Consider the following 27,411-nt stretch of genomic DNA (forward strand, 5'->3'; position numbering starts at 1 on the left):
CTGGGGCAATACTGCAGCATCATGTGCCATTGCACTGGGAGGGTGTTCAGCACAACCATTTGGGGAACCCAGGATCCTTCCTCCATCCCCTGCACTAGGGACTCTCAGTTATCATAATGCTATTTCACATTACTGAGTTGGCTTAAAATTGTTCCGTACAGTACTCCTATGTCCTTCCATGTGCATCACCTGATAATTTAAGGGCATCTTAATGAATGCTGATGGAGGAGTCAGCCTTTGTTTAGAGAGGGAATCACAAAATCACACAGAATCCCAGGATGTCAGGGGTTGAAGGGCCCTGGAAAGCTCATCCAGTGCAATCCCCCCATGGAGCAGGAACACCCAGATGAGGTTACACAGGAAGGTGTCCAGGCGGGTTGGAATGTCTGCACAGAAGGAGACTCCACAACCCCCTGGGCAGCCTGGGCCAGGCTCTGCCACCCTCCCTGAGAAGAATAAGGAACACTGATTTCCCCGGAGCCCCCCCTTACACTACAGCTGGATCCAAGCTCCTCTAATGCTGCCCAAGCGCATCCTCCTCCTTTTGCTGCTTCTGTCAGTGCAGTCACTACTGATATGTGCAGAGCACCATTACGGCAGAAATCACAATGAGACACGGGCCGTGTGGTCACGAATTCAGAGGACAGGGGAAAAAAAACCCTCCTTGCAAAGCCAGGCAGGGCTGTGTACTGCAACCACTGAATCCAATCCTTTTACCCCAAGAGTGAGGAATTCATTTGTATTGGCTCAAACAGTTCTTTTCAGAATTTGAAGACCCTCAGAATTACAGAATCTGCAACAAGTGTTGGACATTTGTCTTTTTCTTTGAAACTTGTGCCTTTGCATTCTGCTGGTCTGAATTCCCACTCACCAGCCATTGTCTTGCCCTCTTCTGCTGGACGGAGTGTCTTAATCTTCCCCTTCTTCTCACTGTAACTAAATAATCTCTCAGAAGTCTTTCCAATAGACTAATCAAACTGTCAACATAAGCCACTGCCTCAGCTCACTGCTATTGCTCTTTTGTCCCCTTTCCATGTTTAACATCCTATTTACAACAAGAAGGAGGCTTAAAACACTCCAGTTTCTGCAGTAATGGCTGCAGCATCCTGTGCTCTTGACCGAACAAGGCAGCACACACTTCACCAGAACTCAATGAAGGCAACAGAAGTACAAAACCATCCCTAATATACCCAGGAAGGAAGCCGTAGGCAAACCTCAGAGCCTGGGAGCTGAGTAATCCAATTTCATAAACATGACACTGACTTCTTTCCCCTTGGATGTCTTATTTAACTTTGCTGAATGTCAAAGGAGATGGTTGCATTCTCATGGAGATACCATTGTAGATGGCTACGACTCACAGCCCACACCAGCTTCATTAAAGTGCTGTGTGGCTGTTGCGTGAGCAGAGAAGTCACATTTGTCACCAGGCATTGACGTGCCCCAATAGTACATGTGCACTGCAGTCTTGAGTAGATGCTCTTACATCAACAGACGTATCAAAAAGGGGTGTTTTGTGAAAGGTGCAGGCCAGGCCCCAGTAGCATCAGGGGTATCCTGGGCTGCTGCCCATGGTTTTGGTCAGTGCCAGGGAGTCACGATACCTTAAGCCTGATTCTGGCTTGAGCCTCATCTTGGAGCTGGCCACATCCTAACTCAGTTCATCCTACTACTTCCTAACTCAGTTCATCCTACCTTCTGCCTCAAAAATGGGGGAAAAGAGAGGTATTGTCACTGCAAGGGGAAAGCAGAGTGCCACAGAGGGCAGCTGGGCAGCCACGGGCGGGTGGTGGCCTCCAATAAGATCATTCTTGAAGAGCTTTATCCTTTGGCATTCTGCAGTATCTTTTGCCTTTTCAATAGGTATTCATGGGCTTAGCATATTCCAAATGTAATTGCATTACCTAAAGGATGTACACTGAAGTTCAGATCAGGTGTCCTCCAGGGGTTTTACATTTCTTCAGCCAAATTCAGCTGATTTCCACCTAAGGGATGAGCTCCGTGATGCAGCAAAGTCAGTCTAACAACTCACCCATCTCAGAAAGGGGCAGACCTGCTGTTCCACGTCCCTTTGCCAGCACCTGGTGCTCCCCACCAAGCACTCCCCCACCCATTCCCTTGTGTCAGGTGTGGCATCTCTTTTGATCAAAGACAAAACCAATTTGACTTGCTAAATTGTCAGAACACTAACTCAGCAAAACCAAAAGCAGAGTCAGTGGCAGGGGGAACATCTGGGTCTTGGGTCAGGACAGGTGAGGCACTTTATTTTATTTTATTCCAGCCTAGCTACAACCTGGACTGTGAAAACTGCCCTGAGTAGTGGCAGAGGGGATGCAGGGATGTGTGTGATGGGTGGCAAGCTCAAACATAGGAGTGCAGCTCGTGCCATGCCTACGGGACAAAAGAAGATAAGGAAAAGAAATGAATAAAACAACAAGATTTAATTCAGTTCATGTGGCAAAAATCTCACTGCAGATCTTGATCAGATCTTGGAGGTCTGCCCTTGGCCATTCTGCTCTGTAGTCAGCCTTTACCCAGTAAAGCCCACGTGCATTGCACTGGGACTCAAAGGTGGGTTAATCTCACCTAATTTGAGAAGTCCTTCCCTAGTTCTCTGTGAAGTCAATAGAGTTTTTCTGGACTGTGATACCTCACCTCTACAGTAACTTGACATGGACTAGATCAACTGTGCCCTATCACTGCCTGCTTTTCTCCACCAGTTACCCAGGAATTCTGGATTACAACCACCCGGGGTTTAAAGTGGAGAAGAGAACCTGGTCCCAGTGACAGGGAGGTCACATCAGTTTGGCATCAGCCATGCTCAGGTTAGGAGGAAAGTTAAGAAATCAATGTCTTCTGAAACTCTGACACTGGGTAACAGCACCAAACATGTCCTGGCCCTTGCACTCATCTCATCACCCAGGTGAACCTTCACCCATCGAAGCCACTTCTGGTCTTAGTCTGGACCTGTTTGTACTGGTAATATTTGCATAAAATCTTTCACATCAAAGAACTTAAACTCTTCTGGTAGCAATCCCTGCGAGGCACTGATCCCACCCAGAGCCCACAGACCTCGTTGTTCCTGCCCCACAGACCAAGTGGTGCACAAACGGATTCACAGTAATTCAGCCACGCTCAGGTTAATTGCAGCATTCTGCACATTTCAGAGCTGGCTGTTAATTTTCCATGGTCCTGTCTGAAGAAGGATACTTCTCATAGATGATGGTTGCCATCTCCAGCCCATCAGAGGACACAAGATTTGAACAAGTCTCTGCAAACAGGCTAGTGTGTGAATTTGCTGTGTCCAGCCAACAGCTCTCATGCATGTGTAAACATGAGGTTGTCTTCTGGTGGAAATGCAGCCTGCTAGTTTGCCTTGGCAGCAAACACAAGGAATGGGCGGATATCACTGAAATGCTGACCCAAAGCACAATCGTGCTGTAGTTCTCTTGTAGCTTGTGTCTGTGTAGCTGTTGAGGTACGGATGTTTGCAATTTTCATCCTGCTCCCAGGAGATGTGCTCGCCCATCATCCTCCCTCTCAGTCCCAGGTTGTGTCCTGTCCCCCTCATGCAGCCCCTGCCAGCATTGTCCTTCATGTCATGCCACCAAGGGGATGGATTCTTCCCCCTCTGCCCCAAAATCGGAGCCTCTTACGCCAAGTCACAGCAGAGCTGGTGGCAAGGGACACTTATGGGTCTGTAGTCCAGCATCCCTTGGAGCAGAGCCATCCCCAGCACCATCCCAGGGCAGCAGGGGATTTGCTGAGCTAAACCCCACAAACTCCCATGGATGAGACCCCCTCCCACTTTGCTGGGCACCTGGAATGGGAATTTTTACTAATGCCCAACCAAAACTTCCACGCTCTACCTGTTTTCCTTTATATCATCCAGTACCACTGGGAAGAGTTGGCTCCATCACATTTACAAGTGCCCTACAAGTAGTTGCAGGTTGTTATTAGACAACTCTCAGCCTCCTTTCCCATATACTAATCCAGCCCAGCTCTGTCCACCTCTACACAGCCGTTCAACCCCTGACCAGCATGGTCACATCTCTTGGACACTGTCCACTTTCTACACATCCCTGTTCACCAGTGGATCTAAAACTGGATGCAGAGTTCCCAATCTGTGTCACCACCACAAGGACAAGTGGACAATATGTGCTGACCCCACACTGACACAGCTCAGTAAGTGGTTTGCCTTGTTGATGTTGAGAGAAACCACTGATTTGGGTTCAAACTAGGCATGTTCAGCCATTTCACCGTAAGAAATTGTGAATGAAACTTGTATAAAGAAACAAATGGTCCCCAAAAAAATTCAAATTATTTAATCAAGAGTTTAAAACACGTTTTAGTGGTGCAAGGTTAGGGGTCTGTGGAGCAGGGAAGATCTTGTTGTTGACATGCTGGAGAATCTACACTGAGCATTGCTCAACACAGCTGGGTGGACGGTAGCACAGTCTTCTTGGGCAGCATCACATTAGCATGGAAACCTGATGGTTTTGCAGGCCAGTGGATCAGGAATGGTTGTGGGATCAGAAACAGCAGTAAATGTGAGGTTTTTCACCCTGGAAGAGCTGAATCCTTTTCACTACAATGATTGTGGTGAAGTGTGAAAAGGAAGAAGTGTGACCAGCAGGTTGAGGGAGGTGACTCTCACCCTTTACTATGCTCTCGTAAAACCCCATCTGCAGTGCTGCGTCCTGCTCTGGGGCCCCAACATGAGAAGGACATGAACCTGCTGGAGCAAGTCCAGGGGGGGCCATGAAGATGACCAGAGGGCTGAAGCACCTCCCCTGTGAAGACAGACTGAGAGAGCTGGGGTTGTTCAGCCTGGGGAAGAGAAGACTCCCAGGAGACCTGATTGCGGCCTTTCTGTACCTAATGTGTGCCTACAAGAAAGCTGGAGAGGGACTTTTCACAAGGACCTGTAGTAACAGGACAAGGGGTGATGGCTTTAAACTGAGAGGGGCAGATTTAGATTAGATATAAGGAAGAAATTCTTCCCCATGAGGATGGTGAGGCTCCGGAACAGGTTGCCCAGAGAAGCTGTAGATGCCCCATCCCTGGAAGCGTTCAAGGCCAGGCTGGACAGGGCTTTGAGCAGCCTGGTCTGGTGGGAGGTGTCCCTGCCCATGGCAGGGGGGTTTGGATGAGATGCTCTTTAAGGTCCCTTCCAATCCAAACCATTCTGTGATTCTATGAAAACACCCTTCGCAACTGGACACCTTCAACTTCTATTCTGCATTTGCTCTTCTCCTCTCAACCCCAAAACTCCCTGAGTCTTTGAGCAAGAGCTCAACCACTCTCTGCACCTGCTCAGATTGATAGCAGGCCATTGCTTCCTCCCACGCGCACCAGAGTGGGGCTCCCTGGGGTGCCGTGCGTCAGGGAGGTCTGTGAACTCCCTCTGAGCCTGTTCCAGTGGTTTCAGAGCACAGGGGTTCCTATGACACGTTTTGCTCAGGCCAGACCCAGGGGCACTGGTTCATCATATCCAGGAGCCGCACGGGCCAGCGCTCACTGAGGGTCAGGTCTCACATTTGGAGGTGTTTTAGATGGAGATTATGGCATGGCAGTAAATAAGTTCTTCCTGTGTAAGATGGCTCCTTAGCCTAAGGGAGGGAACGTGACTGCAAACAAGAGTCAACCTCACAGGTAGAGCACACCAGGCTTCAGTGGGGGAAACACCAGGTTCACAAAGCCTGCATGCTTGGAAGCAACTTCAGAAAGAGATGGTCCTGCCCCAGAATGACTGTCCCACCACTGGGACAGCACCCTGAGGAACCAAGCCTGTATCTCCTTGTCAGAGACAGGGTTCAGCCAGGCGTTTCTCACACGCCGTGTGCTCATCCCAACCCAAATGTGCTCAGCTGAAGAAGATCCCACGGGCTCACCCTGGTGTGGGTGTGAGCTCCTTGTGGCTGCTCGTGACAATCAGTCCAGCAGAACTGAATTTGGAGATAAGCACCCCTCTGCCATGTGAGCAGCAGCAGACATCTGCAAAATTCAGGCATCTGAGAGGGTAAAGGTAGCACAAATTATTTGGTACATCAGTGGGAGATTGAAGACAACACATCTGGGGCTCAGACATTGAAAAAAGTTACCACACCATCCATGTCTAACTCCTACTTTCAGCTAAGAAACCACCTCATGATATAAGCCCTGACCAAATGTTTGGGTTTTTTAATTATGCATCTCCCCTTCACCCTATGTGTCCCTACAGCTTCGTTAAACCTGCCCAATATGGATGCACGTTATAAAGGTAAAGAGGGAAACCACATCCCACTGACGATACTGACTTTTATAGAAGAAAATAAAACACAAACAAGATGATGCTCTTTAGGAGGGATGCTCTGTGGTTACTGAGCATCTTTTGGCAATGTTTTTCATGGTTGAAATCACAGAATGAGAAATACATAAAATGATGGCAAATACCCCTGAGTGTAAACACTCACAGAGACCCATCCACACTGAGCAGGGCAAGCTGCTCCCCAGCTGCCCCCTTCCAACGCTCACCTTGATGCTTCCTTGAGCCTCATCCTGGCTTTTTCCTGCTCTGGCTTTCCCTTTTTGCCATATCACTGCACCCGTTAACTTCCTTCCCATTCATGTCTCTCAGGGATTAAATGCTCAGAGTTTAAAATAAACCAGCCTCTGCCAGTCTACCTACAGGACGAGCCTCTTCCCCCTGCTCTGCCGCCCGTGCGCTCGTGGGCACTTGGTTTTCCTGCAGTGATCTGGACAAGGCTTCTTGAGCCTTAGGAAACTGGCTGGGGACCCCCAACTCAGGGACCTCAGAGGGTGGCCTGGCCAGCCCCGGCATTGGCATCAGGAACTGAGCCAAGAGCTGAGATCACCCGTTAGACTTTGAGTGGCCAATGCAGGGTCTTTGCAGGTCACTCCTTCCCTTTTCCAACAGACTTGAGGAGGGGATAAGTCAGTGAGGACTTTCCAGATGGCCACACAACCACTGCTGGCAGTGGCAAATCCATCTAAAAAGTCTGTTTCCACCTTTCTTCTCGGTCCCTTTTAAGTCTGGAAAGGCCGCACTAAGGTCTCCCTGGAGCTTCTCTTCTCAGCTGAACACCCCAACTCTCTCACCTGTCCCCCAGCAGAGCTGTTCCAGCCTCGGGTCATTCCTGTGGCTCCTCTGGCCCCTCTCCAGCAGGTCCATGTGTGTCCTGTGCTGAGGACCCAGAGCTGGACCAGCACTGCAGGGGGGGGTCTCACCAGAGTGGGGCAGAGGGGCAGGATCAATTCCCACCTGTTGTCCACACTGCTGTTGATGCAGCCCAGGTTACAACTGACCTTCTGGGATACAAGCACACATGGCCAGGTCATCTCCAGTCTTTCACCCACCAGCACCACCAAGTTCTTCTTGGCAGGGCTGGTCTCCATCCTGGTATCCCCAGCCTGGATTGATAATGGAGGTTGCCCCAACCCATGTTCAGGACCTTGCACTTGGCCTTGTTGAACCTCATGAGGTTCACATGGGCCCACTTCTTGAGCTTGTCCTTCTGGATGGCATTCTATCCCTTAGGTGTGTCAACTCCACCACTCAGCTTGGTGCCACCTGCAAAATTGCTGAAAGTGCACTCGATCCCAATGTCTATGTCATTGATAAAGACATTTAAAAGTACTGATCATCAAGTCCAACTGTTAACACTGCCAAGTCCACCACTAGACCAGAACTAGACTAGACTAGAACCTCATCTCCACATCTTTCCAACCCTCCAGGGATGGTGACTCCAGCACTGCCCTGGGCAGCCTGTTCCAGTGCCCCACAACCCTTTGGGGAAGAAATTGTTCCCAGATCCAAACTCAACCTCCCCTGGCGCAACTTGAGGCCGTTTCCTCTGCTCCTGGTGCTTGTTCCTGGGGAGCAGAGCCCGACTCCCCTGGCTCCAAGCTCCTTTCAGGCAGTTCAGAGATCAGAAGGTCTCCCCTCAGCTCCTGTTCTCCAGCTGAACCCCCCAGGTCCCTCAGCCGCTCCATCACACTTGTGCTCCAGCCCCTCACCAGCTCCATTCCCTTCTCTCCACTCGCTCCAGCACCTCAAGGGTTTTCCTGGCGTGAGGGGCCCAGAACTGCCCCAGCATTGGCGGTTTGGCCTCCCCAGGTCCCAGTACAGGGACGGTCGCTGCCCTGGGCCTGCTGGCCACACCAGTGCTGGTACCAGCCAGGATCCTGTGGCCTCTTGGCCACCTGGGCACACGCTGGCTCATGTTCAGCTGCTCTCACCAACACTCTCAGATCCTTTTCTGCCGGGCACTTTCCAGCCGCTCTTACCCGAGCCTGGAGCGTTCATGGGGTTGTTTTGACCCAAGTCCAGGACCTGGCACTTGCCCCTTATTGAACCTCAGACAATTGGCCTCAGCCCATCAATCCAGCTGGGTAGATCTCTCTGCAGACCCTCTACCTTCCAATAGATAGACACTCCCACCCAGCTTGGTGTCATCTGCAAAGTTACTGAGGGTGCACTTGATCCCCTCCTCCAGATCCCACAGGTGTGGGAACACCTGTGTCCTGAGGTGCTTGGGGAAGGATTAAGCCCTCCTAGAAGAGGTTGCTGGAACAGGGCCCTGCAGCTGCAGGTAGGAGACAAACCATAGAGAAGGCACTACTGGGTTGCATGGACAATAAAAATTACCCAGGACCTACAGGGGTATGAATACCCTGAGCTGTCTCTTCGGAAGAGCTCTCAGTGGGATGCTTAGCCTATTTCTAAGCAGTCACAAGTTTGGGAGTGATTCCGAGGTGAACTTTTGCCTTTATGAATGTTTTAGAAAGGTTTCTAGCCCTTAGGTGTGACTAAATTAAGGGAGAATCTTAATTGGACAGAATCTGGCCTTGTGGGCTGCTGAATTTTATGCAGATCATGCAATTTATACACAATATTTAATGAGGTAATTTTCAAACACATCAACTGGAATAAAAGCTCCTGTGTTCAAGAGGTCACAATCCCACTGGTGTGTAAAGTCTACAGAGTCTTTTCAGAGCAGTAACACAGCAAAACCTTGCACCCATGCTCATGTCCATGGGACTCGCCCTTGGATGGGGATCAGACTCTAATGCTTAGGCAGTTGAACCTCTTTTTAAAAGTAAGAAAGAAAAATCCTGTCTGTTTTGTAGACCACACAAATGGTTGCAAAGTTCAGTCAAGAGTCTGGGGTAACGGTAATACACATGGGCCACCACTCTACAGAAAAGCTCAACACTCAAGACAGGTTCAGTAGAGGTTAAACAGTGTGTGATTTATGAGCAAAAGCATGGGATTCATTAAAGTTATCCAGCTCCCCAGTAAACTACTATGTTCCTTATTTGAATTCTGTCATCTTTTTGTCTGATCTCCATATTCACTCAAGACCTGGCATTTCTCAAGCTCATACGTGCATATATATTGCATGCTTTGACTTGCAAAAATTTCCCTCTTGCTGCTCTTGATCTTCAGACAAACCCAAGAATTTGTGTCTTACCCTGTTCACAAAGGGCTGTAGTCAGCAAATTACAAGAATTAAAATACATTAATATTCTACCAGGTACTGTACCCCCTCAAAGGTCAGACAGCAGAACAGAGTCAGAACAGAGGCACTTGTTCACCTCTAAGGACACCTCTGACAAAGTTGGGGTGAGCTTCATGATCTCTGAGTGTAGAATCATGGAATAGTTTGGGTGGAAGGGACGTTCCCAGCTCCCCCAGTGCCCCCACTGCCATGAGCAGGGACATCTTCACCAGCTCAGGGTGCTCAGAGCCCCGTCCAGCCTGGCCTGGGATGTCTCCAGGGATGGTTCAGCCACCACCTCTCTGGCCAACCTGGGCCAGGCTCTCACCACCATCATCCTAAAATAATTTCTTATGTCCAACCTAAATCTACTCTTCTTCAGTTTAAAACCATGACCCCTTTTCCTAACAAATGAACATCTGCCGCTCGGTAAAAACACTTTGGCCATTGTATCAGGCTGAGCCAGGCAGAGTTTAAAATGCACCATAATGAAATGAACAGGGTCTGTCTCTCCAGCTGGGAGGATTTTATTCAACCTCTTTATTGCAACCTCCGCTTGCAATGATTTTGCACAGCCCTTTACTCACCTGAGAAGCAAGTGTGTGTGTGATGGTGCCTCTGCAAGGAAAGGGGGAAAGGGCAACATTTGTGAGAGCTGGGAAAGGCTCATCTAGCACTAAATAAAGAGAAAGAGGCAGCATGAAAACTCCTGGCTCCCGATGTGCATTTCAATGTATCACCCCTGAACCACTCTGCACTGCAGAACAGTGGGATGCCAGCCTGTACAATTGTCCATTTTAAGCAGAACATGGCCCAGAACTGGAAAATGCCAAATATGTCTAAAAATAGTACAATGAAAAACCTTGCAGGCAGAGAAAGGTTTTCTCCAAGACAGCGGGTGGCAAACAAGATCTGAACTGTGATCTGGTTTTCTCCTGCTGATTCATAGTTTTCCCAATGCATTGTAAGAATTGCAGGATAGATATGGGGCCTGGACAAGACATTAGAGGGCACAAGCAGGACAGACGTTTGCCTTGTGACATTATGCAGCAGTGGGAGGAAATATCATGGTTTAAAAGAGCCTCATTTCTACCAGATCCTTGGAGCCCTCCAGGAGTGTTGCTAGCTGTGGCTCTCAAGGTATTTAGGAAGAGCGGTTGTTATTTAATTGATGCAGAGAAAAAGAGAGAAGGTGATGGTGTTGTGACCATCCAGCACTCACATAGCAAAGCCCTGAAGGGACCTGGCTCTTAGAATCACAGAATCACAGGATCATTTTGGTTGGAAGAGACCCTTTAGATCTCCGAGTCCAACCATAACCCATCTCCAGCACTACCCCGTGTTCCTGAGAACCTCATGTCCGTCTGTCCAGCCCTCCAGGGCTGGTGACTCCAGCACTGCCCTGGGCAGCCTGTTCTAATGCCCCACAGCCCTTTGGGGAAGAAATTGTTCCCACATCCAACCTCAACCTCCCCTGGCGCAACTTGAGGCCGTTTCCTCTGCTCCTGGCGCTTGTTCCTGGGGAGCAGAGCCCGACCCCCCTGGCTCCAAGCTCCTTTCAGGCAGTTCAGAGATCAGAAGGTCTCCCCTCAGCTCCTGTTCTCCAGCTGAACCCCCCAGGTCCCTCAGCCGCTCCATCACACTTGTGCTCCAGCCCCTCACCAGCTCCGTTCCCTTCTCTCCACTCGCTCCAGCACCTCAAGGCTTTTCTTGGCATGAGGGGCGCAGAACTGCCCCAGGGTTGGTGGTTTGTCCTCCCCAGGTCCCAGCACAGGGACGGTCGCTGCCCTGGGCCTGCTGGCCACACTGTTCTTGATGCACACCAGGATACTCTTGTTACAGTTCTGCTCCAGCTCTGGGACAAGAGGGAGCCCAAGGAAAGCTGAGTCTGTGAGCCCATGGTACTCACTAACCTGCGTGTCCCATAGGCACAGCGGTTGCTGTGACCTCCCTCCATCACCGGAGTCACCACCACCAGCATCTTCTGTGCAACGCTCACAGCTGTGTATTTCTGTGTGGATCTCCAGGTGCACTGAGGGCTCCAGAGATGATAACGTAAAGCTCTTTCTAACAATTTTGTCAAGGGAAATGGCAGAGTGAGGTACAGGATCCCTATGGCATGTCTACACTTTTGTAGGAGATCCCTCAGGAGGGGCAAGAAGAGTTGCAACACAGGGAATGTCCAGCTCTGTGGCACAAGATGCACCCTTGGAGACACACAGATCTATAGCCTGGAGCTCTCCTGCCACAGGGCTGGTGGTGTCCTCGATAGGGTGGGAAAAAAGAAAAATTGCTATTCAGATTCATCTGCTTGCAGCTGCTGAGTTTAGAGCTACAATACAGTCCCTTAGCAGCACATCCCAGAAATTTTCTCCCCATATTTGTAAGTCAAAAGCTGCAACACTGGCCTCAGGTAGCGATAGCAAGCACAGATGCTGCCCCGCTTTGGAGCTCGTTGGAGGTTGTAGTACACCTGTCACACAAATGTCGATGTTTTCTAGGGCTGAGATAGGAAAATAACCCCAGGTTTCTGTCTGTCCAGCTGGGCTCCCAGGATTCATGAAAGATGGCAACAAGTTTATGGGATTGCAGAAGGAAGGGGAAGGGGTGGCCACACCAGATTGTTTCCCAGGAAGCTGTTGCTCTCCTGGCACTTTCCTTTTTTTTAATTATGAAAGTGGAATGTGAAATGTGTGACCAAACCCTCTGGATCAGCCCTGCACACACAGCAGAGGAGGGATACACCTCTTCCCAAGCAGAGCATCACCCCAGCGGAGATTTCAGCCCCTCTGCTCCACGGAAGGAGCAACTCATGGAGGTGGGTCTCTGGCTGGTAAAGCCCAGCTGGGGTGGGCAGCCCAGTCCCAGGGGCTCTGAGCTGTGCCACTTCCAGTCTCCTGATGAAGAAGAAATGTCCTACCAGCTCTTGCTCTCACTGGCAGGAAACCTTTCTTAGTGTTCATCCTCAAAACTCCTTTTTGTATATCTTGGCACAGTTCTAATCTGGCTAAATTCTGCTACTCTCAAATACTGCCGGGTCTAATTTCTCTTGATACCGTGTGTCTTTCCAACCAGCAGCCCAAACAGAAGATGAGTTTGCTGGCCATCTCTGTAGGAAGGATGAAGCTGGGAGGGTGGGCACAGTATCTTCCACGCTGAGGCAATGGGAAGACATGAGTCACCTCTTCAAGATGCCCCCGCCAGCAATTGCAGAAAGGGAATCTGCTCCAAAAGCTCACGCCAGACCAATGGGAACCACAGAGAGTCAGCTCGAGGCGGCTGGATCCACGGCTCTGCTGTGTCTGGCACTATCAGATGGGAACAAAAGGAGTCACTGGCCTGACAGACAGTGTCGGGACTCCTGAAGGATTTAAGGGATTAGGCAGAGAAAGAGAAAAGGGATTTCCCATGTGTTTGCCATGGGCACTCGTGCTCCTTGTGTTGCGCACTGCACTCGCGCGCACACACAAAAGCCTACCTTTATGTGCACATCTGTCTGCTCACACTTGGACACGCGGCGATGAAAGGAGGCTCCAGCCAAGCAGAGCTGTCTCGCTTTTACAGCTCCTGCCCTCGCGTGTGCGAGCTGATGCTGGGAAAACGTGTCCATCACCTTCCATGGGTAAAGCTGGGGCAGTGGAGCCAGGATACGAAGTGGCTGTTTCCCTTTGTTATGATGGGAAAAGCACAAGGTCAGGCAGCAAGCAAGGATGCTGGCATTGAAAGGAAGACAGGGGAGTGTGGGGTCTGTCACTCCTGCAGTTGGCAGCCTTGGAGTTGTGTTTTGTGCTTTAAAAATTGTTCATGCCCTCCGTCTAGCCCAAAATTTCCGCTGTGATACCTCCTCTCTTAGAGTATTTGCTTCCTCCCCGTTAGCACATGTGACTTGTGTGTTAGAGCCAAGATGTGCCCTGTGGGTCCCTGACCTGGATTTCAAATAGGTTCTGTTTCATCTTCACATCTCAGCCATCATATAAGGAAATTGTTGGTCCATGAGACCCAGGAGGTCAAAGCAGAGCTGCAACACTTCAGCCACAGCACCCTGACCTGTGTGTCTTCCCAGGACTACCGGGTAGACGGGGCTGATGGGCCAAGAGGAATAAGATTTCTGATATATGTCTAAGAGGGTTCAGCAGTGGGAAAATCACAAGTTCATTGACATGAGAACAAAAAACAAAATTAGGTGATTAATGGAGACAAGGTGCTCTCAGTAATCATCAACAAGAAAAATGAAGAGCAGACACTAAGGAATTATGGAGACCTTGCAAGAGAGGAAGAAAAGGTGGGAAAGCTTGGACTGGGTCATCAAAAGCAGAGAGATGCCTGTACCTGGGTAAGAAACGTCACCAGCTGGGTGTGTGACCACGTGCAACCAAGAGCAGCCTCCACCCTCCCCAGGGACTTCTCTCATGGAACAGATCACAACTCCAACCTCAAAATAGATGGACCAAAACTGAATGCACATCTCTGGTCATGCCTTCCAGGCAGAGAAGTCTGTTGTGAGATGGCTTGGGGGTTTGAAGAAGGCATTTGACCAAGTCTGGTTGAATGGGAGGAGGGATCCTCACAGGAGTTCCTCAGAACATCGTGGGAAGCCCCAGCTCTTACTACCTTGGGGCCACTGCTGCTTTATGTGGGCTCCCTGAGGGACTGAACTGCTCATCCACATAAAAAAATTAAGACAGGTTTAACAGGTGAGCTATGGCATAACTAACCTGCATGTACGGCATGGTGTGGAGCTCATGGCCAGCACACCAGGCCAACCCTCCACCACCACTGCTGTGAGAAGCTGCTGCTGCAGGTACATCCTTGTGAACTCTGACACTGACTATGAACTTCACCTCCACCACTGTGCAACCCCGGGCAGGAAAAAGCATCTCACAGCGTGTCACCCCCGAGGCTGCAGTCTGTCTGCGAGACGGGGGCATTGTCCATCCCCGTGCGTACGGTGAGTAGGAAGACCAGCCTGTCTGAACAGAGAGGTTCGGCTGGAACTCAGCAAGGAAAGGAGAGTTTATGACCTTTGGAAGAGGGACATGTGACTCAGGAGGACTACAAAGATGTCATTATGTTATGCAGTGAGAAAATTAGAAGGGCCAAAGCCCAACTAGAACTTAATCTGGCTACCTCTGTAAAAGGCAACAAAAGTGTTTCTATAAATACAGGAGCAACAAAAGGAGAATGAAGGAGAATCTCCATCCTTTGATGCGTATGGGGGGAAAAACACAGTGACAAAGGATGAGGAAAAGGTCGAGGCTGAGATAAAGCCTCCTTTGCTTCAGTCAACCAGTTGTTCTGCAGGTACGCACCCCCTGAGCTGGAAGAGAGGGACGTGGAGCTGAATGAACCCACATAATCCAAAGGGAAATGGGTGGTGACCTGCTACACCACTTAGACACACATGGGTCTATAAGGCCAGATGGGATCCACCCAAGGGTGCTGAGGGGTGCTCACCAGGCCACTTTCCATCATTTATCGGCAGTCCTGGGAGGTCCCAGTTTAATGGAAATTGGCAAATGTGACATCCATCTATAAGAAGGGCTGGAAGGAGGATCCAGGGAATTAAAGGCCTGACCTCAGTGCCGGGGAAGGTTGTGGAGCAGATCATCCTGAGTGGCATCACAAGGCACATACAAAACAATCAAGCAATCAGACCCAGTCAGCATGGGTTTATGAAAGGCAAGTCCTGCTTTACCAACCTGATCTCCATCCTTGACAAGGTGACCCACTTAGCGCATGAGTGAAAGTCTACTTGGGTCTTGTCTACCTGGACTTTAGTAAAGCCTTTGACACTGTATCCCACAGAGTTCTCCTGGAGAAGCTGTAGCTCATGGCCTGGGTGGGTGTGTCTGTGATGGATAAAGAACTGGCTGGATGGCCAGTCCCAAAGTGTTGTGGTGAATGGAGCCAAATCCAGCTGGTCACAACTGGTGTCCCCAGGGCTCAGCATTGTGGCCAGTTCTGTTTAGTCTCTTTATCAATGATCTGGAGGAGGGGATCGAGTGTACCCTTAGTAATTTTGCAGATGACACCAAGTTGTGTGGGAATGTCGATCTGCTGGAGGGTGGGATGGTCATACAGAGGGATCTGGACCAGCTGGATCGTTGGTCTGAGGCCAATTGTCTGAGGTTTAACAAGGGCAAGTGCTGGGTCCTGGACCTGAGTCACAACAGCCCCATGAACACTCCAGGCTCAGGGAAGAGCAGCTGGAAAAGGCCCTGGGAGTGTTGGTGAGAGCAGCTGAACATGAGCCAGCGTGTGCCCAGGTGGCCAAGAGGCCACAGGATCCTGGCTGGTACCAGCACTGGTGTGGCCAGCAGGCCCAGGGCAGCGACCGTCCCTGTGCTGGGACCTGGGGAGGACAAACCGCCAATGCTGGGGCAGTTTTGGGCCCCTCATGCCAAGAAAACCCTTGAGGTGCTGGAGCGAGTGCAGAGAAGGGAATGGAGCTGGTGAGGGGCTGGAGCACAAGTGTGATGGAGCGGCTGAGGGACCTGGGGGGTTCAGCTGGAGAACAGGAGCTGAGGGGAGACCTTCTGATCTCTGAACTGCCTGAAAGGAGCTTGGAGCCAGGGGGGTCGGGCTCTGCTCCCCAGGAACAAGCGCCAGGAGCAGAGGAAACGGCCTCAAGTTGCGCCAGGGGAGGTTGAGGTTGGATCTGGGAACAGTTTCTTCTCCAAAGGGCTGTGGGGCATTGGAACAGGCTGCCCAGGGCAGTGCTGGAGTCACCATCCCTGGAGGGCTGGACAGATGCAGAGATGTGGTGCTTAGGGATGAGGTTTAGTGACTTTGCAGTGTTTGGGTAACAGTTGGACTTGATGATCTTAAGGCTCTTTTTCAACCTAAATTATTCTGTAATTCTATGATTCTATAAATCCACCAGCACATCAGCTCAGATCAGAGCTGCATCTAGAGGCTGATGTCTATCATGGTGGAACCACGGTGGTTCAGTTTCTACTGGGAGCATGTGCACAGATGTCAGGACAGCCTGGTACGTGTGGCATTGACATGACTGACCCCAGAGCAGCCCCTCTCCAGTAAATGGTGATCCCTCTTCTGATGAACTTGACAATGGACAGGACACTTCCCACCTTGTGCACAGTTCAGAAACCCTCACTCAGTGTTGCCTGACAGCTGAGAGACCCCAACCTCCAGGTGTTCTGTCCTCAGATACAGCTCCTTGCAGGTCCTTTGTCAGATCCACCAGCCCCGTGGGGATGTCTCAAACACTTGGGAGTACATGGAATGGCTCTGGGTTCCTCCATGTGAGGAGCTGAGTCCCTCCTTCTGTGCCACAAAGGACCAGAGTGTCTCCTGGTGTGAAAGCCCTTTTCACATTGTTGCTATTCAGTAGGAAGTCTCTTATTTTCTTATGAAATCCCTCTTTTCAGCACTTTATCTCCCTCAGCTATTGGTTCACCTTGGCTCATCACATTCCCGCTGGGACTGTCGCAGGGACAGGATGGGCAGTGCCGGCTGGTGTCCCAAGCGTCACGCTCTCGTCTCTCGGTTGCAGGTCTCTCGCTCTAGGTCAGCAGTACAGCTCCCTGGGGTCCCAGCCCATCCTCTGCGGCTCCATCCCCGGCCTCGTCCCCAAGCAGCTCCGCTTCTGCCGCAACTACATCGAGATCATGCCCAGCGTGGCCGAGGGCGTGAAGTTGGGCATCCAGGAGTGCCAGCACCAGTTCCGGGGCCGCCGCTGGAACTGCACCACCATCGACGACAGCCTGGCCATCTTCGGGCCCGTCCTGGACAAAGGTAAAGAGCGAAGCCAGGGGATCGTGGGGGAACGGGTTTGCCAGGGTGGGTAGAACTCTCACCTCTCCACTTGGCTTTTGGACACACCATGAGTGTCTCACTGGGACATGTTGAGGAAAGGGTCAGATGTCCCTAATTTCAACACTAATTTCTCCAGTTCCTATTTTCTGTTGGTTTTTTGGTGTGTTACATTGAGAGGGGTAATGTGAGAAGGGTCTGCTTCCATCACGGGAGCTCTCAGTAGGGCCAGGTAGGTTAAAGAGCAGGAAGGGGAAGGTTTAGCTCCATGAAAGCTCACACGCCATGGAATCGTGGGCTCCATCCTCCCTGCCCAGAGCAAGCAGCACATTCAAACAACAGGGCCCAGCAGACCCAGGGGAAAAACCAGGGAGAAGGGTTGTGGTCAAGTTCCTTGGGACCAAGACAAGTCTGCAGCATCCCCTGCCTTCCCCAGGAAGCCAACAGGCCAGATTTCCCACTAACACTGAGAAGCCACAGTTGGAATTCTGACCATGTTTAGCTGGGATTTCAACACAGCTTTTCACAAGTGAGCCCAAAACTGTCCGAGCTGAGAACAAACGGGAGAGAACCAATGTAATTTCCCTCTTCTTTCTCCAAACACACGTGCTTGCTCCTCTTTATCACCCCCTCCTCAAAGGCCAACTTTCTAGACCCACAGGCACACTGGAAGCACGTTAATGAAACATGATAAAGTTGGGATTGCCAATGAGGTCACAGCCTGGGCGTTACACTGAGAAAAGCGAGATGTTGGGCCCCAAGACAGCTGGGCCTTCAGCCAAACATGCCCTGAAAGGAGGGTGCTGGGGGACATTGGCGACCAACAACCTACCTTATGTCTCAGATGTCCAGTTAGCAAACCAAGACCTTACATTAAAAGGCATTCCCATGAAACTGACTCACGTGATGGATAAGAAACGTGCCTCCCCTCCATCCAGCCCCATGGATTTTGTTGACTCCACGCTGAGTTCAGCACGAGGGACGTCTGCAGATATCGTCTTGGTTTCACAGCTCCGTAAATGCAAGCAAAACCATTTCCAAAGCTTAACTTCTTCGGCACTGACAAACATTGAGTCTCTGTAGTCCAATTAAGCCTGTTTATCTAAAAGAAATTATTCTTTCCAGTGACACTTTGGAAATGGGTATCTTAAGGTACAGTCTGTCAGAAAATTGAGATATTAGGGATGAAAGCCAGGACATTAGATTGTTTCCCAACAGTCTCCTGGCATGTGCATATCTCCCAGTGAATCTTTCTTATAAAGCTGTAATATTCTGCATATAAACAGTTCATTATATTTTTTTTCAAGCCTCAGCCTTCTAATAATGGTACAGCTTCCTGAAACATCAGCAGTATATTTCAGTGAAAATGACTCATTTGGGTTAAAGTGATTTCTTGCAGAAATCAGGATCATAAAGTCATATTAGAGTGCTAATAGGGACGTGAGATTCAATTCCCTTCTGTTTCACCAGGATGTATTTTGAGTTAGCTGCTGTATTTACTGTCAAAAAATTTGTCACCAAGGCTTGCCCAAACTTCAGCACCTACAAGATCTGAAATTTTCCTAAAAACTATAATTAAAAGCTACTGTAAAAAATTTCAAACACGTTATGAAAGAACTGCTATGGCATTCAGGCACTGAATATCTCTCACCACCATTTCTGTCAGCATGAAAGCACTGAAAAATTGGATTTGAACCATCCTCCCCATAATGAGCAAACTTAACTTTGAATTTATGAAGAATATTTTAAGATCCTTTCAGCTGCAGACTAGAGCAAAGACCCATGCATGGACATGCCTCAACACTGCTGTGCACTCCGGGCTGACAACGTAAAATATCACCCATAGCTCTGAAACTCTTCTGACAGATGGAGAAAAATTATCGAGCACATTTGTTATACAGCTCTCCCGATCAAACCCTGACGCATCGATACTCTCCGAGACAGCACTGTCAGGCAATTAGCTTCAAAAATGTATTTATTATGGTGTCTCAGTAACCAGTAAGTAGAACAGTTAAAAATAAACAGTATCATCTGCAAATAGCGATACATCAAAGTCCAACCCATTTGATTGTGGTTATTATTTACTTTCTAAAATGTGCTAATGTCTTTTCACCGCTGCCTCGAAAATTAATGAGCGGAGACGGGGTTGGTCTCATTTCATCTATGCAGGAATGTCTAACACCAGGAAAGCCTTTGCGATTCCCAAAGTTCGCTTTCTCAGCTGAAGGAAGAGAGAATGTTGGCAATAAATGGTCTTTTCTCCGGCCCTGATAGATCTCGTTAGCTGTGATGAATCTGGGGAGCAATGCGGCTCATCCCGGCTTGGGGGGATGGGGTCGCTGGGCACTCCTGTCACAGCATCAACTGAGCTGTGGCCCCGTTGTCCTTGGTTGCAGCCACAGCAGAAATTGAGGAGTTTGAGCCCAAAACCTGGAACTGGGATCTGCGATCACCCCGGCCGCGTGTTTTACATCTGTCCCAGCCCTGAGCCGTGTCAGCTGTGGCTGTGCTCACTCCTTGGCTTCCAGGACACATGGAGGGGTGTAACCCCATAAACTAAGAATCATTAATTCATAGTGAGACTCAAACTATGATGAGAATCACTCTTGCAGTTTGCGCTGTGCATTAGGCCGACAGGCATGAAACACTAAGCCCAAAATAGCCAGTATTTAAGCTATGATAACTACCTGGATGAAATCACCTCTAAGTATCAAAGAGCAACATTTAGGTTAATCTCATCTACTGCTCCCTTAGGTAGATTGAAGTTACTTTGGAAAAAACTTCAAAGGCGTAGTTCTCGCTACAATAGCACGGAAGAATCATTTCTAATACAGCTTGAAAAGAAATTGAGGATAATTTCATTTTAAAGGAGTTGCAAAAACGTTAATCACAGTTGCTTCAATTCAGAGATTAGTCTGAAGAGCGACGTGTGGGAAAGAGAGGGACCCTCTCACGGCACAAGGGTTCAAGCCTTTCTTGGTTCCTCTTGGGCACATCACCCGGCGCCGAGGGCTGGTGTCAGCGCGGGAGCCGGGGGCATCGCCCAGCACCACCTGCAGGGATCCTGCCTCCGGTCCTGCCACCACGTCCTCGTCTCACTGCTCTCACCAGCTTCTCCGTGCGCCTCCCATCTCTCCTCTCGCACCCTCTTGCGCGGCTGCAAACTCAGAGCAAAGCCATAAACAGCAAATACAGCACAGGGACTGAAGCGGGGGCTGCTGAACACCCCCCTGGCTTAGCCCTCCGCCTGGCCCAATTCCCTCCCCGGTGCCCTACCCAAAATTCAGACAAGGTTTTTGCATGAAACGTGTGGCAGCTGTAGCTGGTGAGACTTTGGTTTCCTAGGGCCGCTGATTATCTTCCTGCAGGTTTTCTTTTGTGCGTGTCTTCTCCTAACCTGGGCTGTGGAAAAAAGATTAAAAAAAAGAAAATAACCCCAGAATGTGGGGTAAGATCATGTTTTTACAAGCAAATTCTCCAAGATGATTTATACTGCAGGTGTGCAGTCTGGGACAAGGAGGGAAGAAAAACCTGCTTTCCCCCCTCTCTTTTCTCCCTCCCTTTTCTTTTTAAACTAAGGTCAGTTTTTATTAAAAGACAATGTCTCTTCCAGCCAAGTCCTACCCCAAAGCCAAGGTTGAGCCAACATCCAGGTGACTTACTGCTGCTCCGCATGGGTGAGCAATTACCATTCTCTGCGTCGGTGATAAAGACTGGGATTTTGGTTCAAGTATGGTGCCCCGAAAGAGCTGTCTGTGAGTGCAGGAGGCAGGAACACCCCACAGGCATCTGGAGACCAACTCCTGAGACAGAGAAAAGGTCCCTGAGCTGCAGGCAGGACGGGACCTGCAGGAGCCTCAGCAAGATGAGACATTCCCCCACATCTTGAGCGAAGGGGAACGGCTCTTCCCCGGCCACCTCGCAACCCGACTGCCCTTGGCTCTCTCTCCAGCAGGACCACAGAATCATAGAATCACAGATGGTTTGTGTTGAAGGGACCTTCTCAGCCCCCCCAGTGCCCCCCCTGCCATGACAGGGACATCTTCACCAGCTCAGGGTGCTCAGAGCCCCGTCCAGCCTGGCCTGGGATGTCTCCAGGAATGGTTCAGCCACCACCTCTCTGGCCAACCTGGGCCAGGCTCTCACCACCCTCAGGGACAACAATTCTTTCCTCATGGCCAGCCCAAATCTCTAGTTTAAATCTAGTTTCAAACCCTCACCCCTTGTCCTATCACAACAGGCCCTGCTCAAAAGTCTGTCCCCATCTTCCTTCTTGGCCAATGTAAGTATAAAAAGGCCGCACTAAGGTCTCCCGGAGCTTCTCTTCTCAGCTGAACACCCCAACTCTCTCAGCCTGTCCCCCAGCAGAGCTGTTCCAGCCTCGGATCATTCCTGGGGCTCCTCTGGCCCCTCTCCAGCAGCTCCATGTGTGTCCTGTGCTGAGGACCCAGAGCTGGACCAGCACTGCAGGGGGGGCTCAGCAGAGCGGGGCAGAGGGGCAGGATCCCCCCAAACCTGCTGCCCACGGGGCTGGGGATGCAGCCCAGGGGATGACCGACCTGCTGGGCTGCAAGATGCTACCAGTTCTCCAGAAAGGTCCCTCCCAGCCCCATTGGGGCTCCAGCCTTTGCCAGCGGCGCCGGCCGGGGCCACGTCTCGCCGTGCGCGGCTGCGAGGAGCGCGACGGCCGCGGGGCAGGTGCAGGACGCGCAGCTGGGCCCGCGCTGCCTCTCGGGGTCCTTGTGTGCTGGGCTAAGCCCCTGACACGAGCTGTGAAAAGGCAGACCCGCACCACGATAACCCATGGCTTTTCTCAGCCATGACACTCGCAGTCATTTGCATCTAAACAGGGGTGTGTGGGATCAGGGGCTGTCTTGATATAAACTCAACAGCTTAAAGGGAGGGGGAGGGAAAGGAGAGAGGGAGAGAGAAAAATAAGCCTATACTGATGAGAAAGAGCTAAGCTTCCTCCCCTACTGTGAGGCAGGGCGAGCGATACCATCCCAGCGCCGCAGTCGTTTCAAATCGCTGCCGCATTCACACGCCCTTTAGCCATTCTGATCCGGTGGCGGGGGGCTGGGGAGAGCCATCAATAGGGATTTCCCAGCCGGGCTGGCGGGATTGGAGGGTGACGGCAGGACAGGGGAACATTGCCCCGTTGCTACGAGGTGCTCCTGGGGAATGCCAGTGCTCTGTGCCGTGGGTACGCTGGCCGGCGGAAACATTCCGTATTATGCTGGTAATACAGTGTGACACCGCGGGAACAATGGCAAATTGAGTGTCCCAGCAGGTAACGGGCCCGGCTGGGAGACAGTCGCAGTGGTGCACTGTCAAGACGGCTCTAATCCTCCCTCGCCAGCCCCTCCCCTGGTTCTGGGAACGCTGCTCCCGCATTTCGTCTCTGGGAAATTCTCCCGGCTCCTCGCCCAGGCCCAGGGGAGGATTTCAAGGCGTCTGTGTGCGCAGCTCGCTCCCCCCGGCCCGGCACCGCGCCCAGAGCTCGCCGGGCAGACGCGCGGTCACGGGGGTGCCGGGGCAGCTGGACAGGGCTGCGGCCCCCGGCGCGGCTTCACGGCGTCTGTGCCCGCGGCAGCACCGGCCCCGGCGCAGCTCCCGCCCCAGCATCCGCGCTCTGAGCAGGGACTCACAAAACACGGCTGCCCATCCCGTGCCCGTCGCTCTTTCACACCCGCGGGATGGAGAGCGAAGGCATGTCAGCACCGAGAGCGGCTCGTGTCCTCCCCCTCTGCCCCCGAGCTGTCCTGGTCTGAGGCCAGAAGGGCTCGCTGGCTCCTCTAATCTGATCTGCTTTAGATCACAGGCCACCCAAAGAGCCTTTGTCAGGCCGAAACGCTCCACTTGGAGCAGCGATCTCCAACCGGTGGCCCACAGCCCCCAGTGGTCCCTGTGTAAGCTGAGGGTGGAAGGTACCTAAGGAAAACCTCCGTAGGTAGAGGCTGGATCTCTGCTGGCACATGAGAGGTGGGGAGGGCAAGGAGGGAAGAGTTTCAATTAAAAGAAACTAAAAGCCATAGTGTGGTCCCGCTGGCAGTGACAGGGTTGAGCAGCCCCGGTTTAGGGTCACGTTTGGCACCTAGAGCCGAGTTCCTCACGGTGCAGCAGAGGAGGGACGCGCGTCTCTGCAGCTGGCACGTCCGCACGAGCTGCCTCTTCTGATTGCCAGTACGGGGTGAAATCCGGTGGGTTTGAGACTCCTGATTTTTGGATACTACATCCCATCTCTGAAAAGAGGCCAAGGAGCAGGACCTGGTGCAGCAAAGACCTTCCTGGAGCACGAGGCGAGAGCGGGTGAGGGGTGCGCAGGAGCCGAGAGGACGGGTCATGGCTCCTACTCGGGACAAGGGGAGAGTCTCCAAGGTGGTCTGAGTCGGGGGAACATTCTGGCTTCATCCCACGTCCACTGATGACTGTCCTGATCATTTGGTGCAGCTACACCCACCAGGCAGCCGGGACCACCTGCAGCAGCGGTTCCCCAGCACCATGGCCCCTGATCTTCAGCACCTCCCCGGTCTCCGGCCACAAGGCTGGATGGGCTCAAACATCTACTCTGAATTGAAACACCTAAAGTCTCCATCTTTATAAGATGTCACGCAGGGTTGAAGCACTGCAGTGTCATTCACCAGGGTGCTGCATGTCTGCAGAATGCGGCACACCGGGACACATGGTTCGACCAGAGAGACTCTGAATCAAAACTCGTCCCCAAGGAGAAAGTTGAGTGAGATGTTATTTTGCACGTGATTGGGAAAGTCTGTATTTAGTAAAGACCTGCTCAAGTCAGTGGCCAAACTCCTGTTGATTTCAAAATGAGTAGAATTAGTACAACACTGCCTGCCATAAATAGAGATGATAGAGATGATGAGATAGAGATTAGAGATAGAGATAGAGATAGAGATAGAGATAGAGATAGAGATAGAGATAGAGATAGAGATAGAGATAGAGATGATAGAGATAGAGATGATAAAGATAGAGATAGAGATACAGAGATAGAGAGAGATAGAGATATAGAGATGATAGAGATATAGAGATGATAGAGATAGAGATAGAGATAGAGAGAGAGAGAGAGAGATGATGAGATAGAGATAGAGATAGAGATAGAGATAGAGATAGAGATAGAGATAGAGATAGAGATAGAGATAGATAGAGATAGAGATAGAGATAGAGATAGAGATAGAGATAGAGATAGAGATGATAGAGCTAGAGATAGAGATGATAGAGATAGAGAGAGAGAGAGATAGAGATAGAGACAGAGATAGAGACGGAGATAGAGATGGAGATAGAGATGAGATAGATAGAGATAGAGATAGAGATAGAGATAGAGATAGAGATAGAGATAGAGAGATAGATAGAGATAGAGACAGAGATAGATATAGATAGAGATAGAGATAGAGACGTAGATAGATAGATAGATAGATAGGTAGATAGATAGATAGATATAGATAGATAGATGATAGATAGATAGATAGATAGATAGATAGATAGATAGATAGATAGATAGAGACAGATAACAACAAGGAAGCTTTAAGACCATCCTGAGCAGGGCTCTGTAGCTCAACAGCCAGGCCACTACTGCAAGAACCCACACTCCAAGTCCAGGGACCAAAGTTTCTGTCAGAAATTCTGGCAGAATTTGTTTCTCCTCACCTTTCTGGAAAGAGGAATCAAACCCCAGCACAGATGGGCAGCCGGGCTGGTGGGTGTAATGGACGTTTCTGGAAAGACTTAACAAATGTTGCTCTTCAACCACAATAAAATGGAAGTTTTGCTTTCTGCAAGCACTAAGGAGTAAATATAGAGACCATTAAAAGCTACTTGAAGATGGAAGTCAATGTGAGCAGAGGAACAAATTGGATGGGCTTTAATCTGGGTTGAATATGCAAAGTTGTTACCATTGTCCTGCTTTCAAACCAGTGGAAGAGCCACCCATGAGAGCACCAGCAAGAAGACCAGGGCGGTTCAGAGCACGTCACAACTTCTGCAACGATCTCCTGAAGAGTTAATATACCAGGACGTACAACACAGGAAACACCCTTTCCATCTCACCATGTTTTGTCCACTCTCAGACAGAACACAGGACTCCCAAAAACATGTAACTGAACTCACAGACCTCACAGTAGGGAAACGCCACCATATTAAGTGGGCAAGGTCATATCCTTCCGTCCCCTCTAAAGCCAGGTCTAGGTGTCCTCACAGTGCTGGTATTTTGTGCTTCTAGTATCTCAGAAGTTCCGTCTGGTCGTAGCAGAGCAATAAAATCTGCTTTGACGGCTCCACGGCCACTGTGGGTGTGGGTGTGCGGTTTGGAACAGCCCCTACGATGCCATTTCAGGAGACTTTCAACTCTGGGCTTGGGTCATTTCCATCCAGAACAGCCCACCCTGAATTAGATGTTCCTATGTTCATGGCAACCACCGTGTGGTGGAGGGTACGGTGGCGGGAGGGTTTGGGTCACGATGAAGAGCAGCAGGTCCCTGGTTTCAGGCACTTGAGGCGAGTCTGGAGGCTCCAGGCACAGAGCAGGCGGCTCTGGTCTGGTTTCCCACCCATCCCACGTGGCCTTGTCCTGCGCAGACCCGGCTGCCTATAACATCCAGCCCATGTAAACATCTTTATTACTCCTGGTGCTTTCCCCACACCCACGTGCATTTTGGCTGCTGCCGCCCAAAGTCCAAGTCAGGGCCCCGCAGAATGAGCAGGGAAGGGAAGGGATTGACAAAGGTGAATACTGTCGCAGGTACCCAGAGAGGTGGTGGCTGAACCATCCCTGGAGACACCCCAGGCCAGGCTGGACGGGGCTCTGAGCACCCTGAGCTGGTGCAGATGTCCCTGCTCATGGCAGGGGGGGCAATGGGGAGCTGGGAATGTCCCTTCAATACAAAGCATCTGTGATTCCGTGATTCAATGACAGTTGGAAGAGGCGATGGACGGAGATGCTCCAGTTCAGCAAACCCACTGCACCTCCACCTTCACGTGGATTTTCTGCTTTGTCCCCACCCCCTGCCCGGGTATCTTTGTTCTGCCGAGACATTTTCTCTATCTGAGCACGGAAGATCCACACATGTTCCCAGCTCCCAGCCCACCTGGGCATCCTGGGCAAGTTACTTCATCCTTTCTTCAGCATTCAGCGCTTTAAGGACTTTCTCCAGCTTTGCTCCTTTCGGCCTGTCAAAATCTATTGATGCCGATAGTTAGAGACTTGAGTTTCATCTGTTGTCCTCCAGGATTGTTCGGTAATTAATGACCAACTTCCTTGTTATTGTCACACTCTCCACTGGTTTTATTCTATTGCTGTAAAGTCACTAGACGTAGTTTAGTCTGGATACATTTAACAGTAATTACTCTCTCTTAGGCTTTTTCTGCCATCACCCGTCCTGCGTCACCTGAAACCTGTCCCCGTTTCAGCACATGTATGAGCTTCTTCATCTCCCCTTGGACTAACTCCAGCCATGGAGTCCCTCTCTGGGCTTCCAGACCAGGAATTACTCCCGTAATTCTCTTCTGAGGCCCCTCAAGCTCTCACCAACACTTTGTGCATCCAAGATGAATCAAATCCTGCACCCGCTGTATCTTCATTCGTGACACACAGAGCTGGAATCACTTCTCTCCCACCTACTTCCATCTGCATCCTCCAAAGGGCGACACCCGCAGCACCCGGTTCAGAAAAAGTTAATTGAAAAATTAATAAAATAACAACTTTTTTTTGCTTTTTAATGAGGTTTAGGTGATGCTGAAGGGGGTTGGGAAGGAAAATAAAAGTGTTGCCTTGACCGATAACCCCATGACTCTGTTTATCTGCAGCCACGCGAGAGTCCGCCTTCGTCCACGCCATCGCGTCGGCCGGGGTGGCCTTCGCTGTCACCCGCTCCTGTGCCGAGGGCACGTCCACCATCTGCGGCTGTGACTCCCACCACAAGGGACCTCCGGGAGACGGCTGGAAATGGGGGGGCTGCAGCGAGGACGCCGACTTTGGCGTGCTGGTGTCGCGGGAGTTCGCGGACGCCCGGGAGAACCGCCCGGACGCCCGCTCGGCCATGAACAGACACAACAACGAGGCCGGCAGGACGGTGAGTGCTCGGAGGGGACAGAGCTGGGGGTGTTGGTGGGGACGGCCCAGTCT

General features: G+C 50.8%; 1 protein-coding gene across 1 annotated transcript in view; it reads left to right on the forward strand.

The window, feature by feature from the left end:
• WNT3 (Wnt family member 3) overlaps positions 1 to 27,411 on the forward strand; it is a gene marked incomplete at its 3' end in the record, with an annotated part of 51,830 nt that overhangs the window by 22,658 nt on the left and 1,761 nt on the right. Inside the window, exons 2-3 of the mRNA XM_080359615.1 lie at positions 17,017 to 17,258; positions 27,093 to 27,358. Coding sequence (XP_080215741.1) covers positions 17,017 to 17,258; positions 27,093 to 27,358 — 508 coding nt within the window. The remainder of the gene's footprint in view (positions 1 to 17,016; positions 17,259 to 27,092; positions 27,359 to 27,411) is intronic.

This window comes from Nesoenas mayeri, assembly GCF_963082525.1.
Source record: "Nesoenas mayeri genome assembly, chromosome: 26".
NCBI lineage: Eukaryota > Metazoa > Chordata > Aves > Columbiformes > Columbidae > Nesoenas > Nesoenas mayeri.